Source organism: Gymnoscopelus microlampas (assembly GCF_963454915.1).
Source record: "Gymnoscopelus microlampas genome assembly, chromosome: 4".
Lineage (NCBI taxonomy): Eukaryota > Metazoa > Chordata > Actinopteri > Myctophiformes > Myctophidae > Gymnoscopelus > Gymnoscopelus microlampas.
The window spans coordinates 15,340,793-15,364,907 of NC_139941.1; the positions used below are offsets into that span (position 1 = coordinate 15,340,793).

Here is a 24,115-nt window from a genome sequence, read left to right on the forward strand (position 1 = left end):
ATAGTCTCATATTGGTTGGCTATGGACAGTTCAGAAATCTGCCTACCAATGACATCATTGATGGGGAATCTAAGATCTAATAGAATAAACTACAGCCTTTCTCCTCCTGAAAAGTTAGCACGCTGGAATAGAAGCATTCATCAAAAAACTATATACAAACTTTTAAATGACCAACCATGCCTACCAATAACATCACTGGTAGGCAGGTTTCTGAACTGTCCACAGCCCTCCTCTGAGACACAGAGCGAGTAGACAGAAATGATGCCATCTTATAATGAGCGTAGTGAGGACCAATTATACAAAAATAAGATGAAAATGGGAGAAGTGGTTCTTTAACATCCCTGATAACATTCCAGTGACAGGTATTATTTTTTCAAGCACTTAAACACAATATTTACATGGACCACCATGCCTTAAAACACCAGCTACATTGTTTAACCATGCTGCAATCAAAAGCTAATCAGTAACATTATTTCAGCTCAACATATTTCATTCTATCTTTCTATCTTTCTAAACATGTAGACAAAACACTTCCTGGCTCCTATCATATCCATTGTTATGAAGTTGCATCTTTATATTTTTTTATTTCATCTGTAATTGCACAGCAACATCCTCAATGCAAAGTTATCCAGTTGTAACTCGGACAGTGTAAAAATTTAACCAAATCCCAATTATTTGAATGAATAAAACATGATTGTAATGTCAATATAATATAACTAGTACATCTACAGTGGTTGGAGGTGGTCTCCTTACTCTTTCATTGAGACATTTATACCTTGGTGTCTGGTAGCACACCTACCTGCTGCTTGACAAGCCTAGTACTGCCTGAAGCTCATAAGTGCAATATCTCCTCTGACCATCAGGGATTTTCTCTTAGCTTAGCCGTAGAAGTGTGGTGGCATGAGACTCGGGTTTGAATCCCTAGCATGGTGCATACAACAGTGATTCCCAACCATTTGGGCGAGGGCCTACTGGTGCGCTAGGGTATCGCAAGTGGCCCCCCAAATAATTGGCAAGATTTGAATGATAATATAACATTAATATAGTCTCTATCGGGGGGAAACCTCCTATGACCAAAACTGTTACTTTTCAGGATTCAAATTTAAAAAATAGCAAAAGCATCAGATCTACAAGCTCAAAGCTTGCGGATCTGCTACTTTTAATGCTTTTGTGTGACGCTGTAGTATGATTAAGTAGGGAATTCATTCACGAAAAAACACAAAAAGTTCGAATATGGAGATAAGAGAGCAACAATATATTAATATGTTTAAAAGAAAATGTGAAAAGATTTAACACGGCTGCTGTGTCAGACGGGTGGGCAGATGGGTGGGCTTTTGAGATTTTATCAGGGTGGGCCCTGATCCATAAAAGCTCGGTAACTGAACCGCTGGCATACAAGATCAGGGATTGCAGGTTTTAATTAAGAATGGGTAATTGATTAGCATGGAGACTGTAATTCCAGGGGCCTTGGACAGACAGACAGGGACCCTCAACGGATGATGATGAATGTTGTTGGTTAATAATTAGAGGAGGTCCAATGTATAGGTGTTGTCTTGGGAACCAGAATTCCAAGCAGGTCTTCGTTTCCTTTCCCTTCACATCACACTGAGTCTGACTTCAGTGCAAAATGGCCACTCTCCCTCCTGGATGCTTGGTCTTCATGCTCCCAAAGTGTCTGGAAACAGAAGGGAAGAATTAGATTTAGATTGGAACTCCTATGGATGGAACTAATTGAGTCTTAGCTCTATTTAATGACAATTTATACATCGTTGAATGGCCGTAAGATAAACATCACGAATAAATAAGCCTTTAGGCTAGAAATCACTTTGTCACTTTGATAGCATAATATCAATATGCTAATGCATTTTAATAGGGCTTACAGTATGTGGTTAATGTGAATACCGTGATATCACATTTAATAACTATTACGTTGTATCAGTGTGATTGCACCGGGTTAGCGTTTGTTCTAATTTAAAGCCCCCACTCTCTCTTGCCCTCTTGCTCTCCATTATGCTCTCTCTCTTCTCCCCATACATTTCACTTTGCCTTGGATCCCATTGGGAGTTTGGCAGGTCGCATCTTGTGCTGCTTCAAACGCCACCTAGCGTATCCTTGAGATTCTTGACCGCTGGGAGCATGACGGATAAACAGTGCAAAAATGCGTTGCTGAATATTTCACGTCAAACTATTCATTTGATGCCTCACTCATAGAGGTTTCGCGGTAGCATTTTTTCCTTGTTTCAAAAAGTAACCTTGTTACATTCACGTTCGTGGAGTGCTCACCAAGTCCTGATATAGTAAATTACAAGATAATTCAACTTTAATAATTAAAGCTTTTTTGTATATACACCAAAAAGCGATGTGACACGTTGTGAGCTTGCAAATCTGCTATTTTCACTACTTTGTCTACTTTTTATTTTTTTCACTACACTCTTGTATGACGAAGTAGGGCATTACATTACGGGAAAGAAACCGTTAAATGTTGAAATAGTAATGGAGATACGAGGTTTCTGCCCGACAGCAACGAAATGTGAAGGCCAGCTGTCCTTGAACCATGTGCCCTGTGGAAATCTGCAAGCTGTCTCTGTAACAAGGTCACCATGATAATTATTGTGAAGCATTTCTGCTTCATTGAGACAGACAGAGGGAGGGTTGAGTGGAGACAGCTGACATGCAACGCACGTCCTGAGGCCGGACACTAACTTACTTTAGGACGTGGCAGTAATGTCTGGAGCTTTATGATTATAGTATTACAAGGCGACTAAACATAATTCTGTGTCTGACTGATCTACTTCCATGCTTTTTGAATCGATATCGGATTCACATTTTGCATTTACTGTAGACATTATGTAGACATAGTCAGGGTTCAATTTGCATGTCTCTGGTGATCATTTTTTATGCCCAGTGGGGATATGTTTTATCCCTGAGAGTGTGTTAAACACATGCATTTATGATATTTATGTTAGATTATTTTAAAAAACTATTACATAATGGAGAAGCCAAGTGGTTAAGGCACGATTCCTGGGTTCAATTCCTCCTGGGTTCAATTCCCAGGCCTGGCGGACCTTTGGTGCATGTCATTCCCTAACTCTCTCTCCCTGTTTCCGGTCTTTCTACACTGTGAACTATCAATAAAGGCAAGAAAACCCCCAGTGCACCTATTCTGGACAAATGTTCAAAGAGTATTACATTTCTTTAAAAAGTTTTAAGATTTTTTCAAATTCATTCCAAAAGTAGCAAAAATAGCAGATCTACAAGCTCACAATATGCTGTGATATGAAGCTGTCACGGTCCGCTCCTCGGGCCGTGGACTTTGACTATTATTTAGACCATCATTGCCCTTATATGGTCATGGACACTTTAAGCCTGTTCTTTAGGCCTGTCACGGTCCGCTCCTCGGGCTGTGGACTTTGACTTTGTTATTTAGACCTTCCTGCCCTTATAAGATTGTGGACTTATTAGGATTTATGTTGTAACATTCCTATTGTGTTCTGTTGCTCTGTTGTTTTTGCCATGCTGTTCTGTACCTTATTTTGTAGTCTTGTTTCCTGTTCGGCTTAGTTATTGTTACCTGTCTTGTCTCACCTCCCGTTTGATTAGTCATGTTCTCCTCCTGTGTCCGCTTAGTCCCTCAGCCTATCCCAGTGTTGATTGTTTGTTGAGTTCACCTGTGTCTTATTATTTCCCTGTCTATTTAATCCCTGTGTTTACACCATGTACTTGCTTCTTCATTGTATTGTGTTACGTGTAGTTAAATCCTGAGTTCAGTCACTTGCTTGTGTTAATACCTTTTGAGTTAATAAACCCGTTAAACTGACCTGTTCTGCCTCTGTCTCTCCTGCACTTGGGTCCTACAATCTGCCCTGACTCAGACCGTGACAGAAGCGTTGTGAGCTGAGCTTATAGACTGGCTATTTTCATATTTGTCATACAATTAAGTATATAGGGCTTGAGTGGTCTCTCCATCTGTTTTTCCTTTTCATTTCTTGTTTTAGCAAATACAACGTTGTAGACTAGAGTAGATATGTAATGCTTGTAATGTCAAGCAAAGAAGAGTTTACCTATTTGGGCTGTATTCTGAAACAAACTGACAGGTGAAAAAATGGCACTGATCAAGAAAGTCAATCAAAGAACAAGATTTTTGGGCAGGATTTCCTCTTGTCAACAAAAGTGCTCTCAAGACTCTAGCAGGAGCCCTAATTCAATGCCATTTGACTATACTTGCACCTCTTGGCATCCACAGAAAAAAACACTAGAGGGAGCGATCATAATCTGGTACTACCCAAATTTAGAACAAACATGGGAACATTCTCTATTACTCTGCCTCCAAAATGTGGAATGCCCTGCCCTGGGTTCATATTAACGTAAATCTACTCAGGCGTTTGTGAGCACCCCAGTTTGCTCACCCACAGTTTTTAAGTAGCTTTCGATATTTGATATTCATTTTATCAGACACGCCCCCTTCCTATACAAACCCATTGTATCTCCAAACTCTATTTTAATCATGGTGATTCATCAAAAACACTTGTCCTTTTCTGGTGACTGATATTGTCCTTCTGATGCGTGGGGGGGATGTTTTTTCATTTACAATTTCATTAATTTTTTATCTTTGTGGAAAATATTTTTTTTTAAATACAATAAAATGTAATGTAAATATAATTAAATTAATGAAAAAAGTAATCCAAAAACATGGTCCCCTCACGTATTAGGAGGGCAGTATGAGTCACCAGAACTAAGGACAGGTGTTTTTGATGAATCTATCATGGTTAAAATGGAGTTTGATGTTACATTGTATAGGAAAGGGGCGTGTCTGAAAAAAATAATATCAAATACCTAAATACTGAATCAAGCAACTTAAAAAGTGTCTGGGGTGCTCACTAAAGCCTGAGTAGACGTTAAAATGACCCCAAACATGTTTGAAAGTGAAATATCCCTTTAATGTCTTACTGCACCACATGCTGTTTCATTTATGATATAATTGAATAAAGCATTCAATCAATCAATCAATCAAATGTTGATGTAGTATAAATAGACTTCAAGTAGTAATGTAGTATGTATGTATGATATTTACATGACAAAATACTATCTGGACATACATTTACACAAGAGTTATATTCTCCTACCTCCATGTGTTGGTCAGGTGACAGTACACTTCCAGTGTCTTCAGATCACTGATGCCATCACAACCTCCTACAGCCAGCATCGCTCCATTGAACACAACTAGGGACACCTGAGGCACAATACCAAAAAAAAGACCAAAGTAAGTGTGAGCTTTATGTATGAACAAAAAATAGTTTGACTACCATTTCAATCTAATCTAAATCTGTCTCTTTTCCGAATGTTTTTTATTTTATTTGACTATGCATATTGCTGTTGTCGGGCAGAAACCTCTTATCTCCATATTCTAACTTTTAGTTTTTTTGTAAATTAACGCCCAACTTGATCATACAGCGTCATACAAAATAATCAAAAGTACAGATCTACAAGCTCGAAACACGGCAAGACGCTTTCGTGCGGTATGATACAGTATGTCCAAAAAACTGCTCCCGTAGGATTTTTGTGCTAAAATTGGGGTTCAAATTATCCGGAGCCCCACCCTCTTTTTGGGGGGTGATCTATTTTGGGACCTCGCAGAACATCAGCCAGTTAATGTTCGATTTTCATAATATCATACTGTAGTTGTTTTATAGGTTTAAATATTCTTGTAGTTGATTTACTACACTTTTAAAGCAGCCAGAAGAATATTTTTCTGACTTTTAGTTGGGGTCTTTCTTCGCCTGGGACACCCCAGACTGACCCCTTTGCCTATCTCAATCATTATTACATTAAATCGCTCTACTCCTGCTCTTTTCTCAGTCAATACAACTTTTGCAATGTGGCATCCAGTGCCAATTAATACTTTACTGCAGGTGTAGGCCATTCTGAAAGGCATTTCCTGTTCTGATTCTGAGTGAACAAAACAAAGAACTGCAAGCGCGCACTCACTAACTCTGTTCAAGTATCTCAAAGGTTTGTGTTCTGATTTAAAACAAAACAAGGGTTGAAATAAATGTAGCAGAATCCTTGTTATTTCCTTCCATTAGTTTAATTTCAGCCAATATTCAGGCTAAACCCCTTCAAGGTGAAGCTACCTGGTAAGACTGGTCAGGTGCTGCCCCACCACTCCCCACATCCCAATCCCTTCATTGAATAAGATGTTAAAAATAATAGATTTATATGGTTGTTAATCATTACCACACCTCATCTTACTGGCCTAGTGAATCAGTACCTCAACAGCTTTCTAAAAGCTTCCAGGTCTTCTTTAAGGATAGTACATTCTCAGCTCTCAGGAGAGATTGCATTGAGGTCAAGAGCTAATACTCCGAATCTACGTAAATTGATTGAGTTGCACTGTGGAGACAATCCGTTCAAAGAGAAAAAAACATTGAAGAGTCTGGTTTCATCAGCGCTTGTGTCAGATGGGGCAAATGATTATATTCTGCAATTTTCAGAAAAGGCCTTTGAGGAGTTTGTTTCATAATGTTTGATATCTACCTCGAGGCTAAATGGGCCAAAATGAAGAATGAAGAATAAGTTATTTTTGAAAAAAAGTTCAAGAGTTATGGCCATAATGTTAAGCGGCCTGTTATAGCGCCACCACGAGGCCGATGCGGAAAATATGGGGCAGAGGTTCTTCTTTGGCCTACTGGGAGTGTGAGGGCAAATTTACACAATGATCGGTCCAACGGTGCCAGAGATTAATTGCTCACAGACTGATTCACGGACAGACGGATAGACTGACCAATGGACAGGGGCGAAAACGTTTTCGGCCATCCGGCCTGGCCAAGACAATAAACCCAGTATACTTAAAAACATTGGTTTCTAATATTATAAACATAGGTTAGCGAATCGCAGAAATAGATGCAAGAATAGTTTTGAGAGGGTCAAAGGTGAAGTGACCCTCCAGAAAGTGAGGGAGGGGTCGAAACATTGTAACCCCGTCATTTTCTTATAGTTTGGTCCCTATAAAAGCCAAAAACAGCAAAAAAAATATCTTAAGGGAATACATAGCATGCCTCACTATTTTTACTACTTTTTGAATTTGTAGTAGACAACACTACTCAACACTACCGTATCCATCCATTGTACGGTTAGAGATTCAACCAGGGGCATTTTAGGCGCTTTTTAGGGGTACACAAGCACCCCTAAATTTGATGTCAGCAATCAGCATCTCTAAAAAGTCACCAAAAATATATATATACACCGGTAATTATTAGAAAGTCCCCCACATATTTTGACAGTATGGCTGCAGGCTTGGGGATGATGCTCTAGGAAAGGTTACTTTCTTTTTTCATTTATTTTGACAGTGTTTTTAACAGTTTGGAATGTAATATCTTTGTTTTGTTTTGATATTCATAATTCATTATCAGTTGACATCTATAAACATGGATACAAATCAGTACAGTCGTGTTTTGAGACACTTTCATTTCTGTAAATGGGGCAGCTGCTGCAGCAGGGGCTCAGGAGGTAGAGCTGCCTGAGAATCAGAAGCCAGGGTGTTTTTAGAAAAAATAAATGACATTGTTACATTTTGTATACAAGTAAAAAAAAGGCTGCACACTCGTAGTCGAGAGTTTTCTGAAGAAGACCTTTTGTGAGCGGTGTGAGCTTGTATACCCGCCATTTTTGCTACATCTGAAAATAGAGCTCAAGTGGTTAAGAGAGATATTTATAAATGTTGTCACCCTATTCTACACTCACGTCATGCCTCTTGTTCCTCATATGTTTGACGGGGGACCAGCGAACGGTCTCGGGATCAAACGCCTCTGCGGTGTTGAGCTTTAGGTTGAGCTCGTCCCGGCCCCCGGCCATGTAGATCCTCCCCAGGTGGACGGTGCAGCCTGCGCTCTCCCTGGGACACCGCATGGACGGACTGGGAGCCCACGTGCCTTCCAGAGGACTGAAGCGCTCCACTGGACAACACACAGAGGACAACAAAAGGTCAAAGGAGAGAAAAGAGCGGTTCACAGACTTTTAATTTCACGGTGGCCAGTGGTGGCCCAAAGGTTAGAGGAGCGCGCTTGTTGCCGGGAAGTTCCCGGTTCGATTCCCCAGACCGGTAGGAAACATCTGGGTGGGGAAGTGAATGGCCACCACTATCCCCTCCCCCCAAAACCGCTGAAGTGCCCTTGAGCAAGGCACTGAACCTCCAACTGGAGCTGCTCGGTGGCCATTTGTTTTGTTGTTTTACATTTGTCAAGTGTATTTTAACATAATGAATTGAAAGAAGAATACTTTGACTAAAGCTTCTGTAGATTGCCAACCAATTAGTCATTGAGTAAGTTCTGACTTCATCTACTACGTCGTCAATATTGTGCTATATGAAATATGCATAATATGCAAATGAGGGCATATTAAACGAGATAGCACGTCATTTGCATATATGTGGAAACTAAAAGTCACAATACAAAGAAATTATATTTTTGTGTATATTCATATGTGTTACTTTTGATAGCATGACTTTTGATAGATTGATATTGCTTTCCCTATTCACCTGTAGCACCTCCCCATGAAGGACACAGAGTCGCTGGTCAGATTGTGCTAAGGGAATCTTATTGATAACTACAAATGTACTAAAAAATAACACTTTACAACCATATACGGGCTACTGTCAGTACAAAGAGTACATAATGTTCTTCGAGATGATCTTAGAAAAAGATAACTTTTGAATAATTAATAATTTTGGGACCATCACAACAACCACAAAGTACTCAACATAATGCACAACATGACATGCCTGCTGAGTGCTTAATATACCACATTAAGTATGTTTGCACACATAGCACTGACACTGTTGCTACATCCTTCCTATAATGCTATTAAACAGAGAGGTTTTCATAAACCACACAAACCCTACAGTATATACCTCATTGACCGGAGTCCCTCGGGGGTCTATACTAGGTCCCTTCCTTTTTTCCCTGCCTCTTTGCCATAAATAGCTGATCTACAAGCTCACAACGCATCACAAAGCGATGTGTAGTAGTAGAGGGTGTAGATCTGTAATTTTATCCAAATGTTCAGCCCAGAGTAGGAACACTATAGGGTAAAGCTCCATTGTCCGATATATGGTTCCTACCGATAAACAAATCCAACATCTCTCTCCCCCCTGCACCACCTCCCCTGGGCCCGAGATAAGTCACAGACCTTAGAATTTTGTTTGTCAATCAAACTTTTCTCCAGGGACAGTTTCCAGTTAGACTTTCCATATCAAATTGCACTTTGAAATGCATAAAAAAAAAAAACAATAATGCAACTTTGACCAAAATGAAATACAGGGTTGGATTGCCTATGTCAAGCAAGTTTCAAGTCTCTGCAATATGATGTTTATATTTAAATTAATGGCTTCCTTGAAAATCAAACCATAGTATGCTTTGCAAAGAAATACAAATCCATTAAAAAAATAGTGAAAATAGCAGATCTACAAGTTCACAACGTGTCGCATCGCAATGCGTTGTGAGCGTGTAGATATGCTATTTTTACTATAATAAAATAGGGGTTAAGTGGTTAATTCATAATGTCTTTTTTGACGTTTTGGTCCCAGGGAGACGCTAAATGTATCTTTTGGATCTCAAGCTGAAAGGTTTGGGAACCACAGCTGTAGTGAATGAGCTAAACTTGCCAGACCACCAGTGCCAGACATCCAGATTTAAGTGTCAGAGTGTACTTACAATACTTTTTTTATTGACTGATAGATACATCTCTTTGTCTCTTCCTTTGGGTTGTTTATATTTCACTGAAATCTTTGATATGACGTCTTGAAATGAAGCCTCTGGTGTTTGGACTTGGTGGCACCGGAGAAGGTTGTGGGAATTTTACAGATTTTCTCTTCTCACAGACCGAAATAGGCAGTGACAAGTGGCAGCACAACATGACCCCAGTTTATCTTTGGCATGCACGAGAGAGGGCCCTGGAATGTGAGTGCATGTGTGCGTTAGAGTGCGCGATTGGTCACTCACAGAAAAATAAATGGTCAAGCTGAAAGTTGAAAAGCTGTCAAAGTTCCCGGGGTCTTTAAAACACTGTAGTATATCAACTAGCTATGTTTTTCAACCACTGGGTGGAAAGGGAATGAGAGTTTCTGTCAGGGTCCTGGACAAAGGACAACTTTAACTGAATATTGAGTTATTTATTAATATATTTGGTCCTCCTGACTTCATGGTCAATGCAAAGGTCAGGCTTCAGTGGGAGTTCTACGTTTCAAAGAGCCCATGGCAGTTTCAGACAGAGAATGCAGTAGTTAAATCTAAGTCAGTCTTAATTATTTTTAGCTTGGACCAATAACCTAACTAGGCAGGGAAGGACAAGTTCATATTTTATTTTGTGGCGTAATCCAGGCGTTAATGAAAGTATTACATGACCTTGATGAAAATGAATGCACTGTGTAATGACACAAGCCTGTAAATAACCTAAGATTGTGTCAGCCTATATAATGTTGCCAGTTTAGATAGATAGATTTTACTTTTAGTTGCATTGATAGAATGTCTTCTTCCTAAATGCAATGAATCAAATGTCACTCATTTCTACTTTTTTGTTTTACTGCATGACATACTGTCCATTTCTGTCAAACTATCAATTAGCAGATATACAGACACACATCAGCTCTAAGACCACAATAGCGGCCATAGATAGATCAGTGGTTCTTAAACTGTGGATCGGGACCCAGGGGGGTCCCCAAAGGATTTTTCGGGGGTCCCCAGATGATTTGCAATGATGTGCAACATTGTTTTCTCACTCAACAGTAAACAAACCAACATACAGTATAAGTACAGGGTATATGCACATTTCTAAAGTTACTTAAGACCTTTGCAATACCTCTAAAATAAAATAAAATAAAATAAGAATAAGACCATTATAATATAAGACCAACTATAATATAAGAAATTGTCAAACATTGGCCAAATTGTCAAATATTACCTAAGAAAGAGACAAACATTTTGAAAATAGACGATCTACAAGCTCACAACGCCTCGCATTGCAATTTTCACAATATTTATCCGTGGAACCGAGTCAAACTAAATTTAATGACTCAACTGCCTGAAAAATGCTTGCCAGTTTCAAATTATTTTGGGGGTTCGCGGCCTGAAAAGTTTGCGAATCACTGTCGTAGATTAGATAACTCATTGGCGACTGCTGTTCATTGGAGCGATGCATTATTGCTGCCGTCATATTTTGCAGGTAGAGCCATGCCTCCTAATGCATGTATGCCCCATTGCCCCATGTACAGTACGTCTATTGAAGCAGGATGTCTCTCCACAATTAAAATAACCATAACCTCGCTGAATTCTCTGCCAATTTTCAAACACCTTATCTTACACAGATTGTAAGAGTAGTGGTTATAAAACAGAACACATACTTAGAGAAGTGGTGTTCTCAGTGAATTTATGGCAAGCTGACCTACAGTACATAATATAGGCCCCAGTGGCCAATTAGGCGTCTAAGTATTTATGTCTATGATAGCAGAACCCTGACTCTGTTCAATTTGAATGGAACACAACCTTAATTAGTATTATTGGTGTGCGGGATGAGTCATCAAATGTTTCTTTTGTGCCATTTTCCAGGAAATGGCTCACTCATTCACTGATTTCATGGGGCCTTTAAGTGTAGTCTACTCTAGTGGGTCTGAAGTAATGGAGAAATGACATCAATAAAACCTCCAGCCAGTATTATGCCTGGCCGCAGCTGCGGGCGTTTGGGGAATAATGGCTACTGAGTGTGGCAGTGCAATACTTTTAGATTGTGTTCTCTTGCTCTGAGGTCACCTGAGTTGAGGACTGTGTCTCCGTCATTTCCACCAAGCACGTACAAGTGCCCGTCCAGCACAGCTGCTGAGGCACTGGTGCGTCTGGTCAGCATGGGAGCCTGTGTCGTCCATCTGTTCATGCTCGGGTCATATCTAGAATGAACCAAATGAACGTTGTTCATTCAAACCGGCAGATGAATTCACATGTCAAGTTGACCACAAGTACTCAGTCAACAGTGTAGTCTTAATGGCCGTGCACACCAAGCACTATAACTGTAAAGATATAGTTTTAAAAAACTTTAGTGGACAGCAAAGTCAACACAATGGTAAACGATTTACTTATAATTAAGCTCAAATCAAAAGTTGACCTGCAAGCCCACAACGCGTTGCATATGCAAACAGTTGTGGGCTTGTAGGTCTACTATTTTTGGCATGCGTGCAATAGAGCATAAATTAGGCTTCATGACCAGGGGTGCACATAACTGGTGCGCAGGTGCGCATGCGCACCCAAAATAAAAAATGCGCACCACATCAGGCGACGCGAGGCGCTTTTGCGCACCAACAGCTGGGACAGGAATTTCCAAGCTTTTATTTTTTAGCAAAACTAAAAAATAAAAGCCTGGAGATCGAGGCTAGGAATTTACTTACTGAAGCCACACTCACACAATCACTGTACTCTAAAGCACCCGTCGGACCCATGTACAGCCATTAGACACAGGGCAGGGGTAGAGATATGACTCGCGTCGGCTCGCATCGCCTCGCTGCGTGCACGCAGCCAGCAGCGGCTGTTAGAGGCACTCGTCACCGATGATGAACGCACCGTAATGGTGCAAAATATGCCGTGAACGTCCCAATCTGGCGGATAAAATCAGCGCAGCAGCACAGGGCACCAACCTTGGGGGCTTTATCTAACAGCGTGAGAAAAAAAAAAACGGCGAAAATCGGCGGAATTTAGAAGCAGAGAAAAAAAAAACGGCGAAAATCGGCGGAATTTAGAAGCAGAGCGTCCTTTTTTCTCGCCCCCCCCCCCCCGTTGATAAAACTGTCCGGTGGGCACCGTGCTGAACCCCCCCCCGTTGACAAAACTGTCCGAGCTGAACGACCCCCCCCCCCCCCCCCCCCCCCCCGTTGACAAAACGGGACGGGCGCCATGCGCACCAAGTCACATGTCCAGGTGCTCTTCTGCGTACCAGACCTAAAAAGTTATGTGCACCCCTGTTCATGACGATTGGTGTGAATGGCCCTTTACAATGTAAAAAAAATCACACCCAGTGTGAAGAGAGTGGTGCCTATCATGAGTTCATTTCATTAAGCTATTATTAGCCTGGCCCCCAAGTATTTTTACTCAATTTAGTAACTTTCAAGTGCTTTGACTTGAATGAGTTACTTTTTACAGACTTTGATGACTTTAAAGTATTTTTACTCATTTTAAATACTTTAAAATGTTTGTACTGACTTTTACGTGTTTTTACTCATTTTAACATCTTTTACGTATTTTTAGTCATTTTAAGTATTTTTACTCAGTTTAAGTATTTTTACTCAAACGTGTGTGTGTGTGTGTGTGTGTGTGTGTGTGTGTGTGTGTGTGTGTGTGTGTGTGTGTGTGTGTGTGTGTGTGTGTGTGTGTGTGTGTATGTGCGCGCGCGCATGTGTGTTGCACTCCTGCTTGTGTATAATTAGTGTAACTGGTTGCATCTTTGTGTTGCAATCAGCCGCAGCTGTTGAGGTCATGCTCAGGTCGTGCTCATACGGACACCCACCCGGACATAACATACGGACACCCGGACACACGGACAAAGTCAGTCCTTGGAGTGGCTAGCACCACTCAAAAACACTTGTGTGTTAATGTGAGTGTTACCACACCAGAGGCGTGAAGAATGAACGAAGTGAAAATGCGTCAGTGAATATTTCACATCAAACTAAATGTATTATAGTTACATGATGATGATGTCTCATTCATGTACTGTAGGCTGATGTTTTTATTTGCTGTGAAATATTGCGTCGCTTTATCGCTGGGTTATATTTGGTTCTGTGAGGATGATGACTCATGACACAAACTATACTTTGAAAAATATATATAGTTATGTGCGAATTAATCGCACAAAGAAAACACTGTGTAACCAAAGGGACCCGTAAGGGTTCATTTGGTTAGACGTGTAGTGTACACTCTCTGAGTTACAAATGGATGAATTAACACTGAGGCATTTACTGCATTTACTGGGTATTGTCTCAAATTAAGAATTCCAGTTTCACAATTTAACCTAACTTAACATACTGTAATTTGTGTAAATCAAGATTGTTCATATTGTATTTAGTAATGTGTTTGACTGTCTTTTATCCCCTTACTCTCATATGAGCACCGTTTTTTAATTATAATTCTACAGCAGGACCATGCTGCCAACAAGACTGTGGCCTCAAGTCTTAAGTGAATCATTTATTTGATTGATCGAGTTCATATTGTGAAGCAATGAAAGATATCAGACATTTGCTGGAGTCTGCATAATATTCGACATAGCCAGCACAGCCAAAACTGTACTTTGGTTATTATAGGCCACTATCGTTGTCAGAGTACCAAGTGCAGTACCTGCGCAGTTGTCTTTGTAGCAGTACCAGCTAGAACTCCTAGGAGGCCAGTCATTTGACCTTTTTCACAGCTTTTTATTGACATAAAACGTTGTTTAATATTACGCGTGTTGCCAATGATACTTTTCAGGCTCTGTTCCGTTTATGAAACCCTAGGCTGATTTTGTAGTTTGTTTTCCACTTCAGGTTCAAAACTACAGCAGGGTAAAATCATGGCAGGCTGCATAACACTGACATCACATACTGTAACAGTGATGTACAGTAAGCAACACAGCTGCAGCTAATCAAAATAATGAATAATGGGTGTGTTCGATTTTAGGTGTGTCAATACATTCTATCATGCTTGCAAATTGGCATGCCCTTGGCTCCAGACACCTATGAAAATCTAACACACTCGTTATTAATTAGTTTGGTGCAGCTGTGTTGCTTACTAGTCTGCCATGTTTTTAATCTGCAGTAGTTTTTAACCTGAACTGGAAAAAAAACATTTTCATGCCCCTTTAAGTAGTATCATTAGGTAACACCTGTGAAGGAAGTAACATTACACAACTATTTCCAGTATGTCAATATGGCTGCTGTGAAAAAGGCCTATTATTTTTCATTATGTCACCGACTTGGGAGAGTTCGGGAATCTGCATAAAGGGCAAAAGGTGGACACAAACAGACAGACAGACGGGCAGACAGACATTCCTAGAGGTATAGATAGATGACACATCACCTCTCCACTGTGTTGGTGGCAGTGATGCCGTCATAGCCTCCGACAGCATAGAGGAATCCGTCCATCACCACCAAGCACACTCCAGTGCGGGGGCTGCTCAACGACGCTACATCCGTGCTCCAGCTGTCTGACAGTGGGTCGTACCTGCCATCAGCGGAGAGAATCAAGAATCACTTCACTAAAACTAATATGGACATTCATATATATATATATATATATATATATATATATATATATGTATCGTTGCTGTCGGGCAGAAACCTCTAATCTCCATATTCTAACCTTTTGTGTTTATCATACATTATGCCCTACTCGATCATATCAAAAGCATCAAAAGTGGACGCGTTTTGAGCTTGTAGATCTGCTGCTTTTGCTATTTTTTAATTTGAATCCTGAAAAGTAACAGTTTTGGACATAAGAGGTTTCTACCCGACAGAGACGATATATTCTAATTTCAGATGATGTGCATGTGCATGTAAAATGTTCAGTGTTAATTGAACCTCTTTCAACCTGCTGTATTTAGCATGTCATGTTGATTAAGATATTATAAAACTATTCAGAAATTGTCTTTTTTTCCCATTAGAGAAAGAAAACAGAAAAGACGTTTTCCGGTGGGTTGCCAATTTCATCCAATCAGGAGAGAGTGCCCATTTATCATTGTATGTTTACTAAAAAGCTGGAGAGATGGGTACCACTGTTGCTGAGCAAACACTCTAGTCGCCATGCTGTCAGAATATAGAGCTATTTAACACTTATTTTAATGACAAAATATCACTTGCACCTTTAACTCAGAGATTGCACAAATGACATGGCCTGTGAATGGTGGCTGACTTTCAAATGCATACATTAACATTGAGTACTGTGTGAGTGTGTGTGTGTGTGTGTGTGTGTGTGTGTGTGTGTGTGTGTGTGTGTGTGTGTGTGTGTGTGTGTGTGTGTGTGTGTGTGTGTGTGTGTGTGTGTGTGTGTGTGTGTGTGTGTGTGTGTGTGTGTGTGTGAGAGAGAGAGAGCTTCCCTGCCCGAGCCAAAGCCATTAAGAGTAAATCCATATTCCATAAAGCAACAAATAAATGTTTCCCATTTGGCAAATTTCAGCTCAAATGTGATGTCAGGTATTAGTAGTTATGTCACAGATCTGCTATTACACCGCCACTCCCCCAGCTATTAAGTGTGCAAGGTTAGCCAGAATGACTCATAGAAATACAAAGCTTTAAATGCGCGAACTCTCTGTCCGTTTGTCTGCCTGCACGTCTGTAGTTCACGAGAACCTTACGACTGACTGACTTCAAACTCGGCGCAAACTCGGCGAGGGAGTGCGGTGCCCGGCATCCAGTTGGTCGAATAGGCGGTTGTTCAGAACCACCGGTCCGACCGATATGCCCATATATGGTACCGACCTAATCCCAAAGATCGATAAAACCCACAAATGCCCATATATGGAGTACGCTGATGTCATCGGTATGACGTCATAGACTGGCTTAGATAGGTGAACGAAGTGTATGGTTTACAGGTGTAAACAGTGAGTGAAATTCGTTTTTGTTATTTTCATAAAAGAGACAGGGAAGAAGGAGGCAGGGGGAAGAGAGAGAGTGATCAATACAAACAAACATTTATCCACATATTTACACAGCATGTAGATAAATTGATGGCACTGCGACGGGTCCATCCATTGTTTCTGATCATTTATTTGTATTCCCCGTATTTAATTGGTTCTTAGATTATTATTATTTAATGTATTCTGTTTCAAAAAGCCTCCTGTGGACAGGTGTTGAAAAATAGCACTAGTTGCACTAGCCGCTAGAACATTCAAGCAATGCATCATGGTCTGTCCAATGTGATAATGATGTCCAAATAAAATAAATAAAACATCCCTGCAGCTCTGGGGTATAGACTCTGACCATCAATGGGTTTCCAGTATAACCGGCATGAGGAAGGGTAGGTCTATCATGCCCCTGGGAGACATCTGATACAGAGGGAGCACAGGATGTGGGCAAATATGTGTGCCAATAGGGAAGATTGTGGGAATTTGTGTAACGTACCCTGATAGAGGATGATAGAAAATATGACAATTTTCTCTGGATATTGTTGTGGAGATAAAGATAAATGATGGCAGATATAATAACACTTTTGTTTATTATGACTACTGAAATAAGGAGGGATAACAACACGCATGCGCCTGCGTGTGCGCACACAATTTGCAATTACAATTTAGGCATTTAGCAGATGCTCTCATCTAGAGACTTACAAGCACGAGTAAATTGCAAATGGCCACTTACAAATGAACAATTGGTTCAAAGAAATTAGAATACCAGGTATAACAATTGCACACTCTCTGAGTAATGAGAATGTGTTTTTTATTACATAAGACTGAAAGCTTTCACGGGCCTTGAGCCATGCAGGCACAGAGACAAATGGATTATTAAAATGTATCTGAGGACTCTGTCGTTGGAATTGTTTCTGTGAGAGAGAGTCTGCTTGTGTTTCGGTTTATGGATCTGTCAATCTGTCTTTTAATTTTAGACATCATCTCAGATCTGAGACTGAGTTATACAGAGTAAAAAATCCTCAGTGTTCGTTTATCCATTTTTTACTCAAGAGAGCATGCAAAATGTAACCAAATGGACCCGTATGGGTCCATTTGGTAACATTTTGGTAACATTTTTGGTAAAAAAAAATTGCGACCTATAAAAATTGGTCCGCGACCCAAACATGGGTCCCGACCCACTGTTTGGGAAACAGTGATCTAAAGTGATGAGGATTTTTATTACATAAGACTGAAAGCTTTCAATGGGCCTTGAGCCAGGCACAGTCAGAGACAAATGGGTTATTAAAATGTAACAGTGGACTCTGTCATTGCCCCGCGTGGCCACATGTCACCGCCGAGTCCTTTCCCTCCCAGGTGTCGGCACTCAACACCTGGTCCTTGAGCCTCTGATTGAGGGACGCTCTCCACATCCATTACATGTATGACTCATCCATCATCCTGTCTGGGACCCCCAGCTGTCCCCTATCCCACCCACCTGTCGCAGCTCACAGGCCACCAGGCCATGTGCTCAAATAGGCTTTTTAGGGGCACACACACACACACCCGCGCGCGCGGGGGCACACACACACACACACACACACACACACACACACACACACACACACACACACACACACACACACACACACACACACACACACACACACACACACACACACACACACACACACACACACACACACACACACACACACACACACAAATACTCTGTTAAAAGTCCTGTTTCAACAGTTTACTTGGGTAAACGTACAAAAGTATTGGCAGCAAAATGTACTTAAAGTACCAAAAGTTGAAGTACTCACTTTTTGTTTTGAAGATATTTCAAAATGTATGTTTTTTTTAATAGCATACCAGCTAGATTAGCTACTGTCAAACAGCTGAAGTATAGAATTGGCAAGTAACTAGAAAAAGTTTTCAAATCATTAAAAAGTACCGTTTTTGCCTCTGGGTTGTAGTGGGTTAGAAGTATAAAGTATTGGGAAAAAATGGAAACATACTCACATAAAGTAAAAGCACCTCAAAATTGTACTTAACTACAGTACTTGAGTAAATGTACTTAATTACATTTCTACCACTGCCCCTAGCTGCCCTGACCTGTCGCAGACCACACTATGTGCTCAAATAGGATTTTAGGACACACACACACACACACACACACACACACACACACACACACACACACACACACACACACACACACACACACAGCACTCACACAAGCACTCAACATGCCGGATGAGGCATTAGCCTTGTGTCTCCTGCTAAAACAACTGTGAGATAATGAAGTACGCTCCCCGTTGCATTAGCGCCCATTTCAATTAGACTTTCCTATCAACTCAGCGGTGTTTGATGTTCAGTTTTAAATTGGCACACGCAATTCACACTTAGCTCGTGACAGCAAATCGTTGCGGCCGGGCAGAAACCTCTTATCTCCATATTCTAACTTTTTGTGTTTTTTTCGTAAATTAACGCCCTACTTGATGACAGTACAGCGTACCACAAAAGCATCAAAAGTAGCAGCCGTTTGTTTATTTGAATCCCGAAAAGTGTCAGTTTTGGACGTATGAGGTTTCCACCCGGGAGAGACAAAATTGTGTTTGTTCAAACGATGAGGTTCGAGCCGGTTCTCTCACAGTGTGAAATTGCATTGCCTTGGCGTTAAAAAGGCTTACAGGGTGATAATGCTGCCGGGGAGCATGAAGTTGTTCAATAATAAAACATAATGCCAAATTTAAAGACCCGCTCGTAAATGTATTTTTTTGCATGGTTAATGTATTTTTGAAGATTGCCTGTGGAAATTCTGGTAGTTTCTTCTTGCACTCTGCATGTCTTCAAAGCATTAACCACATGAACCCCAGCATCTCTATTCTGGGGGGGAACATATTTTGCCAAAGATAGCCTATCTATGAGCTCACAACACAATGCGTTTTGAGCTTGTAGATCGTCTATTTCTGGCAAAGAGAGTTGGTGTACAACACTGGGAAAAAGTGGTCCAATTTTAACTAAAGTCTGTTTCAATAAGACTAGAGGGTTGAAGGGGTCAATGTAATGTTCTACACCCTGGTCTTTTTCTCACTGCTTGGATCCAGGTTTGACGCAGGCCACACAACTGGGATGGGGTGTGATGTCACAGGATGTCAACGCCTCACTTAGAGACAAGCATTGGTCAGTGAGGAAGTGACTGGCTCCTTTGTTTTTGCCACGGTGCTTTGGCACTTTTTTTGGGGGCGGGGGGGGGGGGGGGGGGGGGGTTCTCAAAATCTAAATGTGTAGGGATAATTATTATTCATTATTACGTGAATGGGATTACGGGGGCATGCCACATTAGAATATTCATAAATCATACATTTATTGAACAGAGAAGATTTTGTATACATGAGGAATGGGACTTTATCAGAGTCTTGTTGCACACGTTTACCTTTTCTTTTTTACGCAAGCCTAAGAAAGTGGAAAGTAAAATGTCACCAAATGTGTTCCTTTGTGTTCTGTAGCTCACCTCTCTACACTGCTGTAACATCTGTGATGGTCCTCCCCACCCACTGTGTAGATGTGTCCGTCCAGGGCGCACACGGCCACACTGCCTCGCCGAACGGCCATGGAGGACGCTGGCTTCCACTCGTTGTATTCAGAGTGAAACTGTTCCACCCGACAGTCTGGCGCCTCACGGGTCCAGCCTCCCACTGTCACAACACAACACAACACAACAGGGAATAAATAATTCAGTACGTCATTCAGTTTCATTATTTGTCCAATAAAGCATTTACAAAACCCACATATAGCCACATAATTGACAAACAGAAAAACATTGTGGCAGCCGACACTCTTATCCTGTGTGATTAAGCTTGGGGTTTGGTGCCTTGTTCAAAGACAAACGGCAACAACAGGGATTGAATCTGACTTTTCTGTTGACTTTTCTGGAAAAAAAGTGACTCTAGGCAGTAGGCACCAATTCAAAGTACCTTACACTCTGTTTGACATTGCTATACTAGAATTTATGGAGTTGTTGACCAATTACCCCAGTATCAATATTGCGACAATATTGTAGGGATGCTTTCACAAACTTTTTACACAATGAGATTTCTTTTATAAATCATCATCATCATCATCATCATCATCATCATCAGTACTGTATATAATAGTGGGTAAAGGGCCAAGGCAAATAGTAGAACAGTCAGGTAAGTTTTAGTCATGATGTGATGCGTTGAGAGCTAATAGATCTGCTATTTTTGAAAAAAATGGAAAGAATCTGGAAAATCGACAAAGTGCAAGGTCTGAGTAAGTGCCATGATTCAACCATAACCATTTTAAACCCTACTGTACAGTATTTTCTAACTTGAATAAGTTAGAAAACCATTCACACAAATCTCCTCTTATGGGGGTTCCACTATCCCTGGCACAACATATTTTCAGATGGGGGTCCGTGGCCAAATACATTTCAATTTGGGGGGGTCCTTGACGTGAAAATGTTTGAGAACCACTGCTCCAAACCACAAGACAGTGAACTAAACCAGGGCACAGCTACAGTACTGTATGTCGTCACCTCCATAGATAGTCAGACTGTTACAGTGTTTCTTTTGGCAGTGCAGACACCTTGACAGTGACACCAGAGTAATGACACCTTGAGCAACCTTGGCCAAACCACACGTGATTTATGTGACAATGAGCGAATGCTACATCACTGTCCCAATAAATGTTAAACATCTATTCCCGTTCTTCATTCACACGCCCACAAGTGACCCTCCCTTCTTCAGACAATATGATCTGTCCTCTCTAAAAATACAAGAGAGGCTTTAATTTATGGACGTGTCATCCCTTGGCATCTGTGGACACTTCGCACTGGGTGCTCCACTTTATTTAATCTGGCTACTGCATGAGGTGAGGTATGTACAGTATGGGCTGTGTCCGATATCACACCCTACTCACTACTTTATTACTTGTAACCCCCCCCCCTTCTGATAAAAGATGAGACCCCCCCACATGTTCATATGCACGCAAGAACGCACGTGGCAGCACACACACACACACACACACACACACACACACATCACAGACACACTTGTGTTTTTCAGGCATGTTAACCGCTTAAGCCCTATATACTTCTTGTACGAATAGCGAAAATAGCCAACATGAAACTGTGAGCTGGTGCTATTTTCGCTATATGTTTTGTTTTATATGTATAACTTTTAGAAAAATGCTGATTATTTGTGATATCTTTTAAATAATATAATAACCCAAAAAAGCAAGTTATGTGATTTTGTGCAACATGTTAAACATTTTGGACTATACTGTACCTCAAAACAGACAAGGCCACCCTGTGATCTTTGGGAGGTTGGGAAACACTGCAATCATTGTATAATCATTCCTGAAGAGATTCTCAAACCGATATTGCACAATGTATCTGTCTAGATGGTTATGCCTTGTCGTACATTCTATAAATCCAGACCCAGACACTACTAACCCACACAATCTTACACTAACCCTGGCCATGCAATTAATTGATATCAGGGAGTAGGGAATGAGTGAATGATTTTGGACACATTCCCATTGTGTATTATTCAAACAGTATAAAGCAATGCCAACAATGACATGACACTGATCCACTGACCTATGAACATCTTTGTGTCTTTGGGGGGAAGTTTGCAGAGCTGTCCGCGCGAGGACGACAGGGGAGTTGACGTGCCATGATGGCGAGCACTCCCTCCTTGTCCCTCTTTGATGTGCATGTGTTGATGTTCTGGCTCCCTAACCTCCTCCCTGCAAACACACATCATGTGAAGTGAAGAAAGAAATGATTGGAGGTGAAAGGACTCGTACATCATGGGTGAAGGATCAGCCATTGTTCATTTTATGGTGTGCAGTGTTGGGCGAGTCACTCAGGGAGAGTAGTAAGTCACTAAAAAGTGATAGCATTACAAATACAGTACATTGCTTATTACTTGGTATCAAAAGTAACTAGTTACATTACAGTTGTATTATTACTTTTGATACCCAACCGACCTGTCATCATTGTCATCATTTCACGAGAGGGCACGTGCTTAAGAAAAACAAACTAACAATGTGTCACATCGCAACCTGTTGATAGGTTGTAAATCTGCTCTTATTTTGCATGTGACAACCTCCTACTATGGAGTATAAATCATAGGCTTAACACTGTGTATATCCATCTTGGTCAAAAAATAAATTGTATACTATTAATTATAACTTAGTAACTCAAAGTTACTTGGATTAAAAAGTGTAAGATTATTAATGGTTTGGCAATTGTAATAAGTTACACTATAATCTCAAAGTTACAAATGTACACTGTAAATGAACTCTGTACATTAACATTAGGCCTTGAACTTAATTACTCTGCATCTTTGATCAACAGTGGACCAGCAGATGGTAAAAGGGTTATTATTCGGAAGAAACTTTAGTTACTTCCTTTTTCCTTTTTAAGTACAACATTGTTTGTCTTAATTCTGTGTCATGAATAATTGAAGACTTTGGTGTACTGTTTCCTTGTAAATGTTCATTATCTTAATTTGGAGAAAAACACCATTTGTCTGAGCTTGTAATAAAATTGAGCCGCCATATTTGATATTGATTAGTATAATAACAATTATACTAATGCATATCATGCATTTCCCTGAAAACGACTTTGGTTAAAAGCAAATGCATATTCCTCTGGTGTTTGGTCCTTACATTCTAGAAGTAATACAAATGGTTAGGAACACATTTCAATTAAGGAACACAAACACAACCAAAAGACATACGAGTACATACACTACAGTACACACTATAATCCATTATTACCCCTGTTCATTGTACAATCCCATGTTTTAGCTCCACAGAATTTGGTCAGGAACTGCCGTCGAGGACGAGTAGTGTGTTTTTTTTGCTGTGAAGTAGAATATTTGTGCCAGTCTGTCAGGCTTTTTTAAGCATGTATTGTAGGCTCTCCTCCTCTGGATGATGTGTTGTACATACAGCACTGAGGTCTGCCCTGCAACTGAACAGCTCAAAGCCTCCTCCTCCTCCTCCTATAAGTTCCACACCAGCTGTGTCTGTGTCATCCTCCCGCCATCCTTGAAGCCTGAAACCCAAGTCTGGCCGTCCACGCCCCAGCCAGATACCCCTTTTTACCAGACCACATACCACACCAGTGATTGTCACTCTGGCATTTTGGCTTGAGTGGGGGTGGAAGACCATTTCCGCCAGTGTGTTGGGAACTCTAATGATGAGAAATGTTCTCAAAGTAATCATTAGTAGCTTGTCTCAAAACAATGTGAAACTTTCTCTTAATTTGAAAGACTTAGCATCTCAAAAAGGATGAGAAACTTTCTCAAAATAATTACAAACTGAAACTGTTAAGTGGTTGGTGTTCTGTTTTGTGATGTTTTATTTTAGGTGCTTCAGGCTGTAAATCATTGCTTTCATGTTGGACTTGAAGTGCCTGTGTCTTGCTGAAGGACCTCTATGTGTGGAGAAAAGAAAAGTTGAATTAAAAAAG

General features: G+C 40.6%; 1 protein-coding gene across 1 annotated transcript; it reads right to left on the reverse strand.

The window, feature by feature from the left end:
• Positions 1 to 1,216: 1,216 nt before the first annotated feature.
• Positions 1,217 to 23,593, reverse strand: LOC311044344 (uncharacterized protein). The gene is made up of 8 exons (XM_084055843.1): positions 23,419 to 23,593; positions 22,232 to 22,380; positions 20,123 to 20,306; positions 15,081 to 15,224; positions 11,799 to 11,932; positions 7,741 to 7,952; positions 5,124 to 5,230; positions 1,217 to 1,675 (listed from the first exon to the last, which is right to left on the reverse strand). Exons 1-8 carry the CDS (start codon positions 23,439 to 23,441, stop codon positions 1,618 to 1,620), a joined length of 1,011 nt encoding a protein of 336 aa, XP_083911969.1. The 5' UTR covers positions 23,442 to 23,593; the 3' UTR covers positions 1,217 to 1,617.
• Between the last annotated feature and the right edge of the window lie 522 nt (positions 23,594 to 24,115).